We start from the raw sequence: 18937 nt of genomic DNA, 5'->3' as shown, positions 1-18937 counted from the left end.
TAATTTGGACAACTGAGTTTTTTTTGTAGTTGCCGGTATGCGTAGATCAGGGACTGTGCTTTAGCTTTTAGATCGATTTTGTGTTCTTTGTTCGTTTGTCCTCGTCCCAACTTCAGACCTAGGTACTTGTAAGATGTTTCCTCCTTTATTGGGATACTATTTGCGTACCATTTAAATTTTGGTTTTTTTGGATCCACGATGCGGACCACTTTGGTTTTGTCTTTATTCAGTTCCAGACATTCGTGTTCCAAATGGGTTACCAAGTTGTTGATCGACCTTTGCAGGCCTATTGGCGTTTGACTCAGAACGACAATGTCATCCGCATACTGCAGGAAGGGGATAGGAATTTTTGACAAATAGGGTGGGTGACATTCCCCGACCTCCATGTGACTGACAATGTCTGCCATGTAAAGGTTGAATAAACTGGGGGCCAGTACACAGCCTTGTTTAAAGCCCTGTTGTGTTCTAATTTCGGCCGTTACGCTGCTACCGTCTCCCAATTTTATTCGAGCCCAGGTGTTACTATACAAGCCTATAATAGCCTCCAGAAGCTTCTTCGGGATGCCCCATGATCTTAATTTTTCCCATAAACGGGTTCTATTCACTCTGTCAAAGGCTGCTCGCAGGTCTATAAAGCAAGCATACAGTCTTGTCTTCCTTTTTTCAGCTTTTTCCTTCAGGAGAGCCAGCGTTATCAAGTTTGTTACTGTGCCGGTCCTTGGCCGGAAGCCAGTTTGGAACATGGGTATTATATTCGTGTCTTCCATCCAGTCTTGTAGAAGTGATAGTAAGCATGACCCATATAATTTTGCCTCAACATCCATCAGCGAAATCAGCCTATAGTTTCCTGGCTCATTATGGTCACCTTGTTTGAAAATGGGGTGAATTATACTCCCGTTCCAGGATCTTGGCAGTATATTCTGGTTGTAAATTGAATTAAAGAATGGTGTTAAATATTCTGCCCAGAATTCAGGCGAATGTTTGAAGATAGAGTTTGGAAGCCCGTTAGGACCCGCTGCACCCTCTTTTTTCAGATGGTTTATTATAGCTTTCAGCTGATCTGTTGTTACTAGGGTATCAGGCACGGTGTTTACTAATTTTTCTGATTTACTAACAAGTATGTTTTCAAGTTTCCCTTTGTCCCCAATTCCACAACCCAAAGTTAGCTTCAGACTTACTTCTGGTGGATTATGACCTATTCTTAAGATAGTTTCCGCATGTTCGGAATTTCTAATGCAGGATTTGCAATCTGATTTACAGGGCCAGTTCTGACCATCCATTTTGTCGATAAACATGTTTTTAACATGCTGAGTCCACTTGCTTTCTCCAATGCCTGCCTCCTGTCTTAGGGTATTCCCCTTTGTCAATTTATTAATAATACCCCAAAATGTTCTGGCATTATTGTGTTTCCCGGCAATTAGTAATTTTGTCCACATTTCCTCTTGGTACGATGTTTTTGCGCTACTCAGCATGATATTATATCTTTTCCGCATGACTTTCAATTTTGACTTATCTGGTTTTATTCCACTTTTTATCAATAGTACCTGTTTTCGAACTTCTCGTGCGATTTTTCTTTTTTCCTCTCTCAAGGTGATGTTATACCAAGGCTTTTTCCCAGTATTGATTCTTCTCGAATTCTGATTTATAATTGGGAGATTTCTTGTTACTGCTTCACATAGATGTTCCCATGTTTTTACCGGGTTTTCTTTTTCTTTCGATGTTAGTCTGAGCAGTTCATTTTTGAATTTATCCATTGTTGGTTTTATATCTTTACCTCCCCATTTCAGTTTACGTAGATTGAATTTTTCGGTGTACTGGATGACGGTGTTTTGTTTTTCCGTCTTGCTGACCAACATTTTTATTTTGGTAATTAGAGGAAGATGGTCGCTTTCCACACGTTGCTCCACCGAAAATGAGCTCACCATCGATATCAAGCTGTTGCTCATTATTGTGAAGTCAATTGTTGACTTTCGATTACCGCTTACAAAAGTTATAGGTGTGCCACTGACCACACTATTTTTCTTGTTCAGGATGAAAAGGCCCAGTTTTCCGAGAGCTTGAGTTATTTTGTCATCTTTTGTTAGATTACTATTGAAGTCCCCTGAGATGATCATGGAATGCGACGCATGAGTGCTTTGCAAAGCCCTGATCAAGGTTAGTAGTGTTATCGGTTTTTCATTTTTCTCTTTTTTTTCCGGGTGTATATAAACGTTAAGCACTAACAGATTGCAAATATCTGAACCAGAGTCCAACTTCTCCGTAAGTTTTATTGCTTGTATCCAGTTTACCACAGTGTCTAATTCTTCCGATTGCCATCTATATTGTTGGGCGATATACGTTGATAAGCCTCCTCTAGGATGACCAAATTTAGAGAGTTTTTCCGCAAGGACATGAAACTCGATATAACCCGGGATGGAAACTTGGCGCAGGTTCCAGGTATCTTGTAGCAATATTAAGTCGTGTTGATCCAAGAAGTTTGCGGTTTCATGGTCGTGCCCCATACTATTAAAACCATGAACATTCCAGGAACAGAGGCTGATCATGTGTGGGTTTGCAGCAGTGGATTCCTTTTGGTTACCAACTGTTATCCGTGGATGTAGTGTTGTATCTTCTTTTAAGTAACCGGACATGTTAGGAACATTTGTTGCTCAAAACCGATGCCACCCAAGACCAATCTGTAATCTGTTCCTGAGCGCCTCCTTGCACCGATGCATTTTCGTGTCTCCTTATATCTTGTAATATTTTTTGTGGAGTTACTGAACAAGCTCCCTTTAGGCATGATTTTTGGGTGTTCCCCTCTTCCAGTTTTTTTTTTACCAATACTTATGTTTTTTAGAAGTGGAAATGGATATTTTGTCCGTTCGTCCCGCCTCAGTGCTATGCCCCAGGCTTCAAAGGACGTGCTCATTGCAAGTATTCTGTCAACTATGTCCTTAGATGACCAGGTGGTTAAGGACTCTTCTACCTCTGAAATATTTTTTGTGTGCTTAAATTCTACGGACAGAAGATCTTGGGATGCTATATCGTCCAGTTCTGGGATTTCTCTTAGTAGCCGCATTATACTACCTCTATTCAAAAAGTCTTGGCACAGTATATGTCTCAATTTTAGCCTTTAGCATGATGTCACCGAGTAGTGAAATTGTGGGGTGTACACTTATGTGTGCCATATTTCTTTTTAACACCAGGGCCTTATTTATGAAAAGTGTTGCAGAGCTAGGGGAAAACAGCGATGCAACACTTTTCAGTACGCCCCCTTGTGACACCATGGATGCGTCGTATTTACAGTACGGTGCTCCATGTCGCAAGGATTTACAGATACGTCAGTAATCCTGATCCTGATGTATTTGTAGGCGCATAAACGGCGTATTGCTAGAGGTGTCGGAAAACAGACACAATTACAGCAATGTCTCATTTCACATGCGGCAAGCCCCATGTGTAAGCCACTGCGTCACCCCTTAGACCTCATTCAAGCAGGTGTAAGGTTTTGACGCAGTGACTCCATAGAAGTGGCACAGTGAAATCTTATAGATTTCACTGCACCATTTCTACAAGGCTTTTCTGCTTCGGGACACCCACCCTGCATACATTATAACTGTCTCAGGTAAAGTGGCGTTTTTGTGTAAGGGCGTCGGGGCTCAGCCCAGTCACTTTTTTGTTTAAGACATTTTTATTAAGTGTTTTCAAATCCAAAACAATAGCCATAATAAAAACACAGGTAACCAGAGTAAATTAATCATTTAGGCATATAATCATAAGATATATTGTAATGAAAAAGGAATAGAAAAGAGAAAGGAAAGGAAGAAGAGAAAGAGAAAGAAAAAAAGGAAAGAGAAAGAAAGGAAGAAAGGCAAGGAGAAGTCAGTGCTATAAGATAAGTATTATAGAAAGAACGAAAGAGAAAAAAGAACAAAGAAAAAGAGTTCATGTATAGGAGGATGAGAAGAAAGGTAGGTAGTGAAGGGAAGCCAAAGGAGATCAGATCTAATTTTTGGGGAAACAGAAGAAGAGGAAACAGTAGTAATTCTGTGTTTAAAAAACGATATTTTAGAATTATCTTTCCAGGATGATAAAATTACCTTGAAAGCTAAAGCAATAAAAAGATCAAACAGTTTAGAAACAGATGATAAATATCTATATCTGGCGATAAAGAAGCTAAAAAAAATGCATAAATGATAAAGTAGTATTAAAGTTGAATATTGACATGTAAACTTTCCAAACTGAATCCCAAAAAGATAAAACAGGAGAACATTCATATAATTGATTCATTAACGAGCCCGTTGCACTAGAACAAGACCAGCAAAGTGGAGAGGAAGTCAGTGAAAACTTACAAATACTAACAGGAGTAATAATGGCTCTATGGTAGATAAAATACGGTGATTGAGTTATACACGCCGCAGCAGAGACTTTAAACAACTTTGACCACAATTTCTCCCAGGTCGTAACAGGGATAGGAACGGACAAGTCATTTTCCCATGCAAGTTCAATAGAGGACTTAGAACGATCTATAACATTGGAGAACAATAGTTTATATACAAGAGCTGCTTTAGGTCTGTGGGTTGAAAATAGAGAATATAGAGGAGTAGAAGGAGTTAAGGATGGTAAGTCGGGTGGGAGTGAAAAAGTGTTTAAATGAGAGTGTATGGCATGAACAATGATGTTGTATTCATTGGAAAAGGAATCAGGTAACAGATATTGTGTTTGCAGATCATGAAAGGAGAGAATAGAAAAATCGTGAAATTGGTGAACAAATGTAATGCCCTTTTCCTTCCAATATTTGTAGTAGAAAGATTTACCTTTATATTTAAGAAACTTAATATACCATACTACAGAGGAGAAAAAACATTGAAGAGGAGTTAAATCCTTAGAGAATACGTTATACATTAAAGTTTGGGAGTATTTCAAAATAGGGTTTTTGGACAGAAAGGTACTGTTTGACATAAAAATAATATGTTGAAAAGAAAAATCCTTTAATAGTGAGCGTTCAAAAAGGATCCATCTGGGGACAGGAGAATCCAAAAAATCATAAGCTAAGGAAAATGATTGCTTAATCAAAAAAGCTGAGTGGTATGTTTTAAAATCAGGAAAGCGGACTCCCCCTTCATTTTTAGGTCGCATAAGTTTATTTAGAGCAATACGTGGGTGTTTATTATTCCATAAGAATTTGACACAAATGGAATTAATCCGAGAGAAATATACCTTAGGGATTTTAAAAAGTAGCATTGATATTGTATACAACACGTGAGGGACAATCATCATCTTAATAGTATCTAATCTACCCCACCATGCAAGATATAAGGGAGACCATATGAGGAGGAGCGATTGGAGCTTATTCATTAGTGCATTAAATGTAAATTTAAGAGTATCCCTTAGGGTTGATGAAAACCAAATGCCAAGACATTTGATTTTAGAGTGGCACCAAGCAAAATTAGTATTATTAAACATGAATTGGTAACAGGTAGAATTCAAAGGTAAAACTTCGGTTTTTGATGAATTGAGTTTATAACCAGAAAAAGAGGAGTAGAGTCGAACCTCACTCATAAAGTGAGGAAGGGAGTCAACCGGATTAGACATATAAATTACAATGTCATCTGCATAAGCAGATATTTTAGTTTCAACAGAGTTGAAGTTAAAACCAGTAATTTGAGAGTTATTCCGAATTCGTTCTAAAAATGGTTCTAGGCATAGGATAAACAATAAAGGAGAGAGAGGACATCCCTGCCTTGTACCTCTAGATAGGGGAAAACATTTAGAGAATTGGTTATTTACAAAAGTACTGGCTCGAGGGCTGGAATATAAAAGTTTAATGTAAGAAATAAAAGAGGGTCCAAATCCAAACCATTGTAATATTTGAAACATGAATTGCCAATTAATGCGGTCAAATGCTTTTTCAACATCTAAAGAAAGAGCTGCAAGGGGGACATTGAATTTTTCAGCATGAGAGATAATATTACTAAACATTCGAGCATTGTCAGAGGCTAGTCTACCTTTCACAAATCCAACTTGGTTAGTATTAATCAAAAGAGGAATGATATTATCAAGACGGGACGCAAGGATTTTGGCAAAAATTTTGCAATCATAATTAATTAATGTGATAGGACGGTAATTTTTGCAATAGGAATGATCCTTATCAGGTTTAGGAATAATGACAATTAAGGCATCCATAAAAGACCCAGATGTTTTAGCGTCAGCAATGAAGGAATTAAAGAGTTGTAATAATTTGGGGGCAAAAATCAAGTTAAAGGTAGAATACAATTCAACAGGTAACCCGTCAGGGCCAGGTGCTTTAGATTTTTTCAGCGATTGAATGGCATTAGTAACTTCCTGAAGAGTAATATTTTTCTCCAAGGCGGCAAATTCATCAGGAAGAGAGGGTGGAGAGGGGAGACCTGAGAAAAAGGAGTCTAAATTTAAACTGGAGGGGAAGGTATCATCAGAGTAAAGAGACTGATAATATTCAAGAAAGAGTTCAGCAATATCTTCATCTGATGAAACCATTTTTTTAGTGGAATCATTGAGTATAGGGCCAATAGTTTTACATTCAGATTTAACTTTTAAATAATTTGCTAACATTTTACCCGCTTTATTTTGACCCCCATGGTATTTAGATTTAATCTTAAGCAAAATGTTACAGGCTTCAATAGTTGCTAATTTATTAAGTTCAGTTTTTGCTGCAATTAAATCATGTAGGAAATTAGGAGATTTAGAGGAGAAATATATATGTTCCAATCCTTTGATATTTTGTAGTTGGTCTTTATATTTACTTCTTGTGGCCTTCTTCTTTTTTGATACACAAGAAATAGTAAAGGCACGGAGGGCAGCTTTAAAAGCATCCCAGGTATTTGGGACAGAAGTATCGAGAGGGTTATTAAACGTCTAGAATTCATTAATAAAGGTGGTGACTTCTTTGACAAAAATTGGATCGGACAGTAAGTAAGTATTAAATTTCCATCTGCTAAATTTTGAGGAAGTAAGTGAAAGGTCTAAAATAGCATAAACCGGTGCATGATCTGAGATAAAAATGGATCCAATTTCAGATTTTTGAATGGAGGGAAATAGGGACTTACTAACCAAAATATAATCAATCCTAGAACGGGTATGGTGCATATTGGAGAAAAAAGTGTATTCAGTAGATCAGGGTTACAAGTTTTCCAAACATCAAAGAACGGACGAGAGGCAATGGCCGATAGAAAAGATTTATAGGATTTATCAGGTTGAAATTTACATTTGGACAGTCTGTCAGAAAAAGGGTCTAACCATTGGTTAAAATCACCAGCAACAATAATATTAGGGCAGTCAATTGAGGAAAGAAGAATTTTAATATCATTCCAAAATTTGGGATCTGGCTTAACAGGGCCGTAAATATTGAGCAAAACTAATGTTTTGTTTTGTACTACAATCTTAGCCATTACCCATCGACCATCATCATCATTTTGAGTGGATAAAATTTGAACTGACAAAGCTTTATGAAATAATATAGCAACACCCCCTCTTTTGCTGGGTGCAGGAGAAAAACAACTTGGCCCACCCATTGTCTTTTCAACATCTGAACAATGAGTTTCTTGGAGCAGCCCTGTCACTTTCCCCCCCTGGGTCGGCCATTGGAAGAGTGTAGATTAAAAAGAATTGAATTTGTCTGTTTTTTTATTCACAAACACAAGACACACACACCTCTGGTCTTTGTTGCTGTGGGTCTGATTTCTGATCAGTCTTGTGTCACTGCAAGCGGCGCTGATCCTCTTCATTCAGCAAAGATACTTGTGGGCGGGCCCTGCTGAGTCTTTTGCCAGGCGGACGAGCTCAAACCCCTGAGGCCTGTGAGGTCATCAGCTCGGCAAAAGACTTAGCCTCGAGGACAAGTCTCTGCCCCCTGATGACGTGGAAGGGAAGTTTTCCCCGGGCGCTTCAGGCTGAAGCTCTGTAGTGCCAGGGGCTTCATGTCAGTCAGGGGATGGAGACAGAGGAGGGTTACCCCACCCTTTCCCAACTCCTCCCCGTGAGGAGTTGGGAAAGGGTGGGGTAGAGGCTGCAGGAAGGCGAGATGGGAGCAGAAAAATTAAGTCTGCGCAGTTAGTCATCAGGATTTCTGAAGACACACTGCGCAGACTAGAGGTGTCTGCTTCCTGCGTTTCTGGTAACTGTAGGCCGGGTGTGAACGCCAGTTACAGCTCCAGCATCTATACTTGATTGGCAATGGCACGCGCAGTCAGGAGCAGCTGTGGCATGCAAGGATTTGGGCACTGATGCTGTGCATTACGTAGGAGTCCGATACCCACGGTTCCCGAGTGGACCAGGCAGCACCAAGCTCAGGTAGGCGAGTTAAAAAAAGCTAAGTGGTCTATACATCTGCAAAGCAACCGAATCCTCGTCAGTGACAAAGCAAGTTGCTTTGGCAGTGAATCTGAATCTGATTTGTCAAACTGAAGTCTGGACTCTGCCTCAGCAGTACCAGCAGCAGGGAGTTTAATTGGAGATTAATGGCTAAGGTGTGCTTGCTGGACAACTACGATGTATTTCGTTTTCAACGTTTTCAGCTTTGAATTCCTAACTCATCTCAGAGGAAAAGGGGAGGCCGGAGTGTCAGAGGGAAGATATTACTGTTTATCCCTGCCCATAAATCAGCAGTAGTGGTCACAGGGCCAGTCTTGAGAGATTTATTGTGCATGTGGCTGCGCCGCCTTAATTTTATAATACAAAACATACTTTCAGTTGAGTACAAAGCGTCTCCACTAATGAATAAAGCGTGTTTTATCAGTCTTAGAAAATATTTAAAGTCTCAGTTCTTTTAGAAAAGTAGCTACGTAACAGCAGCTTCTCTGGTAAAAACATCCAATCCAATGAGTGGCTAGGTTATGAGAAGAGTGTGATGTTTGTAAAGTCTGGGCAACATTGATTTTCGTGTATTTATGTGTTTGGACATTGTCACTGTTGATCATGTTAGTGACATAAACAGACATAGCACGAGTGCAGTGAGGTTTTTTATGTGTTGCAGTCTGAGGACCTGCCTCAGCAGTAGTTAATTAGATTTTACTTGTACCATGTTCCTGTACTTACATTTTTGTTGCTGTACTTTTTTGAACTTCTTCAAGCTCATTTGTGGCCTGCATGATGTTTTAAAAAAATCTCTAAACCATGCACTGAAGACTGCTTGTCTCGTTTTAAAATCTTTGTCCATCAATGGATTAAACACTTTTGAGAGATGCTTTAAATTTGTGTGATTTGACACGCTTGGAGACCTTATTTTGTATTGTCATTGAAGATGAAAGGCTTTTTTTGTAAAAAAAAACTTGCTAAACAACAGCTTTTTTTAATGAAATATTTCAATCCAATGAATTTGTAGAGCACACTGCCACCAAGCGGTTTCCTGGCGCTATTACTCATATCGCTGTGGAACCCTTCCTGGCTTTCCCTGTGTAGTGTCCACTCCTGGGCACCCCCAGGGTGAAGCCAGGCATCCTAGCGCTGTTGGGGCCGGTGTGGAGGTTAAGCAAGCTATTGCCCAAAGTTGCAGCGTGGGGCCCATGATTAGAATAGGCACCGAGGCGAGAATTGTCAGGTCCGAGGAAATTGAGCCCAAGATCCGCTGAGGCGGGAATTGAACCCTGGTCCCGGGCCAGAACTCTCCATCAGGGTCTGCCGCTCTAACCATTGAGCCACACTCCTCCACTGCGCCACTGGAACATCACTTTTTAAAATCTTCTGGTGGAGCAGTGCCTGCACTATATTTCCAAAGTGGTGTTAAGCCACTTTTTGTGGCTTAACACTGTTATGTAATTATGGTACCCCTTCTTGCAGGTATCTGCATGAAAGTGGCATGCAATGGGTGTTACTGTGGGTGTTCCACTGCAGCACCGATTGCTTATTGACGCTGCCCCAGATTTACTAGGATGTGTAAATCTGATGCAGTGCCAAAAACTAACGCTACTGAGAAGCAGGCGTTGGATTGGAGCAATGAGAATGAATACATTTCTCCTCTTTTTCTCCTCATTTTTCCTTTTTCAATGTGCGCTGGTTGCACTATGGTACAATGGTGTCTGCATTGACGCCAGGCAGCTATTTTTAGCACCAGCGCTAGGGAAAACACAGGGGTGCATCGTATTGCTGTAAATACAGCGCATCCCTGCATTTTGGAAATGGCAGAGCGTAAAGCTGAAAATGTTTCCAGAGCTCCACACATACCACAAGATGCCATGTATTAAATATTATTTATAGTGGTGAGAATTGGCACGGGCAACAAATGCAAGGCTTGCACCTAGATACCCCTTCTGGAGCAATTTGTGCGTGTTATAAATTAAAATACAATAACATAAGAGAGAGATTCTTGGGGACAGTTTGAGATTTCAAAGAACAGAACATGGTGATACACACAGGGAAATGCACCAGAACCTACCTCTTTGAAGACCGGCGGTGACCAGGAACCTGTTGGGCATTCGGAGCAGGAAGTTCCAGCTGGTCCAGGGGGCCCAGGGGGTCCTGGGTGTCCAGGAATTCCTGGAAGTCCCACGAGTCCAGGGATTCCTGGTTGCCCTGGAACACCCATTAGTTCACACTTAATACAACTCTGCTTGAAACAAGAAAGCTGTCTTTACAAAGTGCTTACTCAGCATAATAAAATCTCTTATGTAATATCTGTCTACATCATCTGCCTTTACCAGAAAGCAGTGCTGATTAGTCCACAGTGAAAGTGTATGGAGTATAGCAGACCTGACTCACACCAAGCATGGAGACCCGAGGTGGGTTTAAGGGAGGATGTCTTTTCAAAGAAGCTTTAATAAAATGGTGCCACACTGTGCATTTTACAGCATAATACTCACATAAATTGGCTAAAAAATCAATTGGATTTCAATGTAGTTCTTAAAATCAGTACCTGCAATTTGCCGTGTCCTCGTATATTTTTTGCAATATGTAAATATATCACTTCTATTCAGTTCAGTTCAGTTCATAAACTTTATTCGGATAGGCTTTGTATCCATAAAAGTACAATACAGTGCAAACAATATAGATGACAGGAGAAGAGTAACAATAAATATTAATAAAAAATTCCAATTACAAAACACAATATTACAAGCTTGAGGTTGTAAATAGGATACAATCATTAGCAACAATACTAGACTTAACAATTCAAAGCTAAAAACTCAAGAGTTGAGCATTGACTTGCATGCCCTAGTAGCAATTCTCAAGAATGTGGTTAGATGAAAGACCAGCTCTTCATCGGTCAGGGCAAGCATGCGTAAATAGGCAGATTCCAAACTAATAGGCCCGCTCCTGTTGAAAAAAGGATAAAGGAGCCCCTTGCTATATTTCATGTGATATTTGCAAAAAAGGAGGAAATGTTGAGTAGATTGGCCACTCACTCCGTCGCAAGGACAGGGCACTGAATTAAGTTTCGGTTGGTAGCCGAGAGGGAAACACAAGGTGAATTTGACTGTCCCTGCTCTCAAGCCGAATAGAAGGCTCCTTTCCCAGTAGCTCATGGGTAAAACGAGATAATTTGGTAAAGGGTGGAAAGACCGCTCCAGAGACATGTAGCTAGAAACAAAAGATTTCTTTGATTCCAGGGCAGTTCTTTCAGTGCTATATGACAGATAAAGGGTGCTTCTGAGGTCTTTTTTATGCACAGTTTCAGCATTACCAGGATTTGGAAAGATACAGCCTTTGTTGATGCTGCATAAACTCTGATATACTCCAGATAGCCAGGGGATATCCATCCCCTTCTCACACTTCAGACAATCGGTAATAGTATCTCTGGTAAGAGATGCTGCCTCATTCTTCCAGACCGATAACCAAAAAAGAGCTGGTCGGGCACGTAAAAAATCAATTATGTAGTTTAAATGTAACTCTTTGTGGCATACATAGTGTGGAGTAGAGATTGGGATACCCAGCAGCTTCCTACAGAATCTGTTTTCTTCCTGCTGGATGCAGGTACTGTTCCCAGTGCCCCAAATCTCAGCTCCATAGGTGGCCACAGCTACACATTGTGATTTAAAAAAATTTAAGATTGTTAAAATGGTACCTGTGTTCTTTGGGCGGGGAAGGCTAAAGATTAAGTTGATGGTCTTTGAGAACTTGCTCCTGGAATGGGTAAGATGCTCAGTCCAGGAGCCGTTCGCAGCAAAGACCACCCCAAGATAGGGAAATTTACAGGTGCTTATCAGTTTTTGACTACCTACAACAATAGAACTGAGCTGGCGTCTCCACGGGCCACACAACATTAAAAATGATTTGCTAAAATTAACTCTTAGGTCCAGACTATCCATATAATTAACAAAGGACTGTACTAGAATCCGCAGAGAGTTGGGGTTGCAGCATATAAGAACTGCGTCGTCAGCGTTTAATAACACAGGGAGAGGTTTCCCAATGATCATAGGAACATCTTGGGACATGGATACTAATGATTTGTTCAATCCATTAATGGAGATAATGAAGAGAAGGGGGCCAAGACACATCCCTACCTGACCCCCTTCTGACCCTAATTGGCCCTGAAAACTCTCCACCTCTGCCAATCCTCACTTGAGCCTGGAGGTCTCTATGAAGATAAACTAGGAAATGAACCAGGGGCCTATCCAGACCATAGGCCAACAGCATAGCCCACAGCCTTGACCTACCTTGAATACGAGTGTCGCCACTTGTAATACATCACTCCTGAGGCGGAAAGCCGGGAGATTGTTGCTTTTAAAACTGTGTGTTTTGGGTTACATGTTATTTTAATCCACTTACTCCTTCACTACTTCGCTTTTGATAAGCAGGCTTTTCGCTGCTTTCAGCAGGCTTGGAACGCTGTTACAGCGCCCCGCTCAGCCAACTGGCCATGCCCCCTTCGGAGGCCACGCCCACCACCCACCGCTACAAAAGGGACGCTGAATACGAGCGTCGCCACTTGTAATACATCACTCCTGAGGCGGAAAGCCGGGAGATTGTTGCTTTTAAAACTGTGTGTTTTGGGTTACATGTTATTTTAATCCACTTACTCCTTCACTACTTCGCTTTTGATAAGCGGGCTTTTCGCTGCTTTCAGCAGGCTTGGAACGCTGTTACAGCGCCCCGCTTAGCCAACTGGCCACGCCCCCTTCGGAGGCCACGCCCACCACCCACCGCTCACCCTCCCATAAATATGTGCTTCCCCCGGAAGCGCAGCGGACGAGCGCAGCGGGCGCGACGATTGCGCGCCGGAGGCGCGCCTAAGGAAAGCCCGTCTGCGCCCGTCCGCGACCGACCGAGGCCAGTGGCCGGTCACTCTGCCTCTCTCACTCAATACTCTCGCATACAGCTGACCGATCTCCGAGGCAAGTGGCCATTAGAGGATACCACTTTAGCCCGAATCACCAGGCTCGGCCTCTTCACTCCTCAAGCCCTCTCCCACACTCGCCCCTTGCCCCTGCCTCGGACTGGTCGCCCTCCGGTCCCGCCCCTCACTGGCCCCTCCCCAACTGTTGTATCTGCAATGTATCTCAACACTCGATCGGCAGTCAAACATCAGCTCGACCTTTTTATGTTACTGGAGTCTCATAAACCCGACCTGCTATTTCTTACTGAGACTTGGTTCTCGGACAGCTCTCTCCCCTCACTACTGGCAATACTCCCCCCATCTTATTATGCTCTCCGAGTTGATCGCTCTTCTGGAAAGCCAGGTGGAGGTGTTGCCCTGATTGCCCGCAAAGAACTCACTTTCCAATCCTTAGCCTTTTCTTCCTTGGGCTCATCAGACTGCTTGGTAGCCCGCTCACTTTCCCTGATCCCCCACTCACGTGTGTCCTTATCTATCGACCCCCGTCTTCCCGCAATCGTTCCTTTCAAGTTTCCAAGATCTGATGGCTACCTTGGCAGTCAACCACTCTTCCATCGTTGTTCTTGGAGATTTCAACTTCTGGCCTTCTGACCCCGCTGAGTGTGCTACTTCCAAGGAGTTTTCAGATTCACTTCGCTCTTCACTTCTGCTGTCCATGCCCCTACTCACAGTCTAGGCCACATCCTCGACCAAATTTGGTACCGAGATTGCCCAGTCACATCATTATCCATCTCTCCCTGTGCTTGGTCTGATCACTTTCTGATTACTTTTTCTTTATCCCTCCTCTCACTCTCCAAGTCCCCCCCGCCAAAAACGTCTGGGCACGATCATGGAACCGCGTAGACGTAGCGGCCCTGTCTGCCACATTATCCATGTCCAGCCCCGATCTTTCAGGGCTGCCATCCGCTGGACAAGCGGAATCCATCAATGGCTGGCTGCGGGCTGGCTGCGACTCAATTGCCCCTTTAAAGCGCATCTCGTCTCAGCGCTCCAAAGATGCCAACCGCTGGTTCACCGACGATTTGAAGACCCAAAAACGTAATCTCCGCCAAGCGGAACGCCTTTGGCGGCGGGATTATTGTCCTACTTCAAGAAACCGATATATCACTCTCCTAGCCCAATACAAGAAATCTATATTAGAAACTAAGAAGGCCTATTTCTCATCTAAAGTCCAGCTTGCGGAGAATCGACCTAGAGAAATATTTTCCATCGTTCAAGATCTTGCCTATTCTGATAGGGCCTCACTTAAACCGTCTCCCTCGCAACCACTCTGCGATTCTTGCAATTCCTTTTTTCTTGACAAAATCAGCACGATCAAAGCTAAGATTCCCCCTCCATCCCCCTCCTTCACCAACCCTTGCTGTCCTCCAGCCGCAGCACGTCTTGATTCAATTCCCCTTCTCACGACTGATTCTTTTTTCTCTATTCTTCCGCTGGTCAAATCCGGCTCCCCTCTTGACCCCTGCCCAACTTACATCTTGAAACAGATCTATTCCTCCTGCCCTTCACCGCCCCTTACGTTCCTTAATAGTTCGCTATCCCAGGGTATTGTCACCCCATCACTTAAATCGGCGGTGATCGTACCTATTTTTAAAAAACCTGGTGCGGACTCCTCTGACCCAGCTAATTACCCCCCTATCTCTCTCCTGCCTTTCCTGGCAAAGGTGCTGGAACGCCATGTTGTTAGGACTCTGAGTTCATTTGTGGAAAGGAATAGTGTCTTGGCTCCCAGGCAGGCTGGATTCCGCCCCGCACACTCTACTGAGTCAGTGATAATATCTGTCCTGGACAACCTCAGGGAGGGTATGGATACTAGTCAGCCCCAGGCCCTGGTCCTCCTTGATCTCTCCGCCGCGTTCGACACGGTGGATCACGCCATCTTACTTTCACGTGTCGAGGCGGCGGGAATCGGAGGGTCGGCCCTGTTGTGGCTATCCTCCTTCTTGAGTGGGCGCACTCAAGCAGTGCGCTTGGGCGAGTATTCAGCTGACTTTCGCCCAGTCCAATGCGGGGTCCCCCAAGGATCCTCCCTGTCTCCACTGTTATTCAATCTTTACATTGCCCCCCTTATTTTTGCTTTACAGCAGCTGGAGGTCTCTGTCTACAACTATGCAGATGATCTCCAGCTTATCTTCTCTCTCTCTTCCTCCCCCGTGTCAATATCTAATTTTCAGTTTATCGTGACTTTTATCCAGGACTGGATGAACTTCAACCACCTGAAACTCAATCCCGACAAAACGGAATTGGTGCTGACGGGTGGTTGTTCCAGTCCTTGGTCCTCTTCCTTCTGGCCTCTCTCTTTAGGTCCCCCACCCACTCCCGTTCCCTCTGTCAAGACCCTTGGGTTTAAACTCAATAATCAACTCTCCCTCCACTCTCAAGTTAGTGCGGTTGTTTCCTCAGCCTTCCTCTCCCTCCGAACAATCCGCAAAGTCTCCCGGTTCTTTTCCCCATCCGCCCTCAAACTAATACTTTTGGCCATGGTGACGTCCCGCTTGGACTATGGCAATGCCCTGTATCATGGCATGCCAGCGTACCTCTTGAGGCGCCTCCAGTTGGTCCAAAACCAGGCGGCTCGTCTGGTATTCAATCTACCCAAATCTCAACATGTCACGCCCCTTCTCATATCCTTACACTGGCTTCCTGTCCGGCAACGTGCCCTATTCAAGTTGGGCTGCATCATCTTCAAAGCCCGGTCTGGTTCTGCCCCGTCTTTCATTAGCACGGTTATTCACGACTACACCCCATCTAGAGAACTGCGCTCTGCTACTCACCAACTCCTCACTGTCCCTCGCTTCAAACGAAAAAAATGGGGAGGCTCCAAATTCTCTACCACAGCCCTGGCCTTTTTGGAACTCTCTCCCATTTCATCTGAGATCCTGCTCCGAGTACTCCATTTTTCGCAAAGATCTCAAAATCTTCCTTTTTACCCAAGCTTTCCCTTCTTAATCCTCCCTTGTCCCTCAGTCTCTCCGTCCCTTGAGTAGTAGTATTACATAGCGCCAAGAAACCGCCTGGTGTACGCGCGCTCTAGAAATATTTTTAAACTCAAACTCAAACTAGTTACAAAGTCAAAGGTTGAGGACAGATCCATAAAAGCCAAGTAGACTGAAGAGTTCCGTGCCATGGTGTATTTCCCAATTACAAGGCTGAGGTTAAGGCATTGTTCGTTAGTGCTGACCTTGCTGCGGAAGCCAAGCTGGCAGGGCTCTAAAATGCTACATTCCTCTGACCATTCCAAAATCTTATTACATAAAACTCTTCCCAATAATTTAAGGGTATTGACGATCAGTGAAATGGGCCTATAGTTACTGGGCTTCGATCGGTCCCTCTTTTTGAATATAGGGATGATGATACTCTTCGCCCAGGTATCAGGTAACGGGGCATGCGTTAGATTATTAAAAACATTCAAAAAAAGCAGTGCCCAGAAATCCGGTTTCCATTTAATAAAATCTATTGGTAGCCCATCAGGGCCAGGGGCCTATTCCCAATACTCTGTTGAATGGCTTCTTCTACTTCAGAAAGAGATATCTGGACGGTAGTGAATGGGCCATATTCATACTGGTTGGCCTCTGAGAGGGGGATAGCATAGATTTTAGATAAATGTGATTCCCAGAACTGGCTAGAAATGGAACAACTAATGGGAGTTAATAACTGTCCCATGGATCGGAGATACCTTACAGCAGACCTAAATAATTTACCCTTTTTATCAGTCGCGACCTGCGAAAGGGTTTCCGAACGGTCCCTGGGGAGTACTCGCTTCCGATTGGAAACTGCCAAATTGTACTACAGCCGAGCCAGTCTTACATCTGTAACACACCTAAGATCATCTGACTACACCCTGCGCAAGTTCCTATTAGCCCTTGAACATTCATCATCAAACCATCTTGGGCCCTGCTTTTTCAAAGAAGCACGTTTAGACAAAAGGGTTTTGATGACCAAACAGAATTTAGAGAAATCATGGACTACCTCTGGGTGCGGGGTTTGAAATGACAAACAGGAATTATTGAAGGGCGAGTTGTCTTTGACTAGTGATTTAAATAAATCGCCGTTATCAATGCCCCTACAAATTAATCTTAAGTTGTCAGTCGATGGCGTTAAATCTCTAGCCCTGCATTCTGTTGAAAACGTGGGTCGTAAAGCCAATCTCAATGCTATTTTAATATTTTAATAGGGTTATGGTCCCCATGAATGGTATCTATAACCTCTGAATGAGTTAAGTAATCCAGGATCAAGGGAGAAATAAAAACAAAATCTATTTTGGACGAATAGCCCCTGCCTCTGAATGTCGAGGGGTGGGGGGGTTATTAGTCGCATGAGATGTGTCCATCTCATCCATAACATTAACCAAGTTATGGGAACCGAAAAACACTGCCAGCTCAGCACCCCTTAGGGATGAAGGACCTAAGTTATATGGCTCGACACCAGAATGTGTGTCATTGAGTTTTGCATTAAAATATCCTCTGCTGCAGAACAGCCATCAGAGGTGGTTGTCAATCCTGAGTATCTAGACTCGAAAGGGCATTAAACCTATTAGTTATCAAAGGCAGGGCGTGGGCATCCCTGAGGGGTTTGGTGGGTCACTTATAAAAATAACCAAAAGGGAGGGGACTAATACATGTAATTTGCATGGAAGATTGCTCAGAAATACTCAATAGGCGGCGAACCATTTGGGGGTCTACGAAAATTAAGAACAACACAATTGCCATTTATGTTCTTATCGGAAGGACCAACCCAACCTACTCTTCTAACCATAAGGATGTCGTTCATGTTAGACGGGGGAACCCCTTATGTTTGCAAAGCCAGTCTACAGACTTGTTGCACAAATCTGCCCAGGACTCCCTTTGTTTCCCAGCTAAAAAGGGAATCCCAGCCAAAACCAACACATAGGGGCAGGAGGCAGGAGGTAGACTTAAAACATCAGGATTTTCTCTCAAACAGGCATTCCTAGGACAGTTTAAAGTATCCCTGCTAGCCCTTTGAATACCTGCAGGGACACTGAAACATTGCTGGGTGAGACGGCTGCTTTCTACTGCTAGGTTTGAATTATCTGTGTTTACAGGGAGAACACCCTGTCTTGCCCAATGATCAATGTAGGAGTTTTGCCCAGACAATACATTTGTGTTATTATAAATTGTCGGCGGAATAACAGGGGTAAAATCTTTGTAAAGAGCAGAGCTGGGATGTATCAGAGAAGGAAGTGGTCCATCCCTGCCAGTGTTATGATCAAAATTTGTGCTCCTGCACGTTGGGTTAGCCAGTTCAGCGTTCAAGGATTCCAATTTCCCCCACAATAAATTGAAGTTCATATCAATTAACTTCTTGATGTCAGCCAAGGCGTTATCAATAGGTTTAAATACGGTGGAGGAGACAGCAGAATCTCCCACAGCGCCTGAAACAGCGCATGTGATAAAGTCAGAGCTGGTTGGGTTGGGGAAAACATCAATCTGGGTGCCCACTGAAGTGGTGCGAGTGGCTACCAGATTAGTTGCATTATTGTCGGAATGGCAGCCTTTAAGATTTTTGGGCTTGGGCACCCCTGCGTTCCTCTTTTTTTTGCTGGTTGGGTTTTTGCTTTGGCGCTCCTTTAAGGGCAGACCGTCCGTGCTCTGGTATTAATGCCACCCACACCTGGGGCATCCGTGGTGAGGGGTC

At 43.2% G+C, this 18937-nt stretch overlaps 1 protein-coding gene across 1 annotated transcript in view; it reads right to left on the bottom strand.

Moving 5' to 3' along the window:
- Positions 1-18937, bottom strand: part of LOC147717283 (uncharacterized) — a 261309-nt gene that overhangs the window by 79851 nt on the left and 162521 nt on the right. Inside the window, exon 13 of the mRNA XM_086924227.1 lies at positions 10388-10558. Within this exon, the coding sequence (XP_086780353.1) occupies positions 10388-10558 (171 nt within the window). The remainder of the gene's footprint in view (positions 1-10387; positions 10559-18937) is intronic.

Source organism: Lissotriton vulgaris, chromosome 5, assembly GCF_964263255.1.
Source record: "Lissotriton vulgaris chromosome 5, aLisVul1.2, whole genome shotgun sequence".
NCBI lineage: Eukaryota > Metazoa > Chordata > Amphibia > Caudata > Salamandridae > Lissotriton > Lissotriton vulgaris.
The sequence above is the reverse complement of the archived record's forward strand: the minus strand, read 5'-3'. Positions and strand labels throughout refer to the sequence as shown.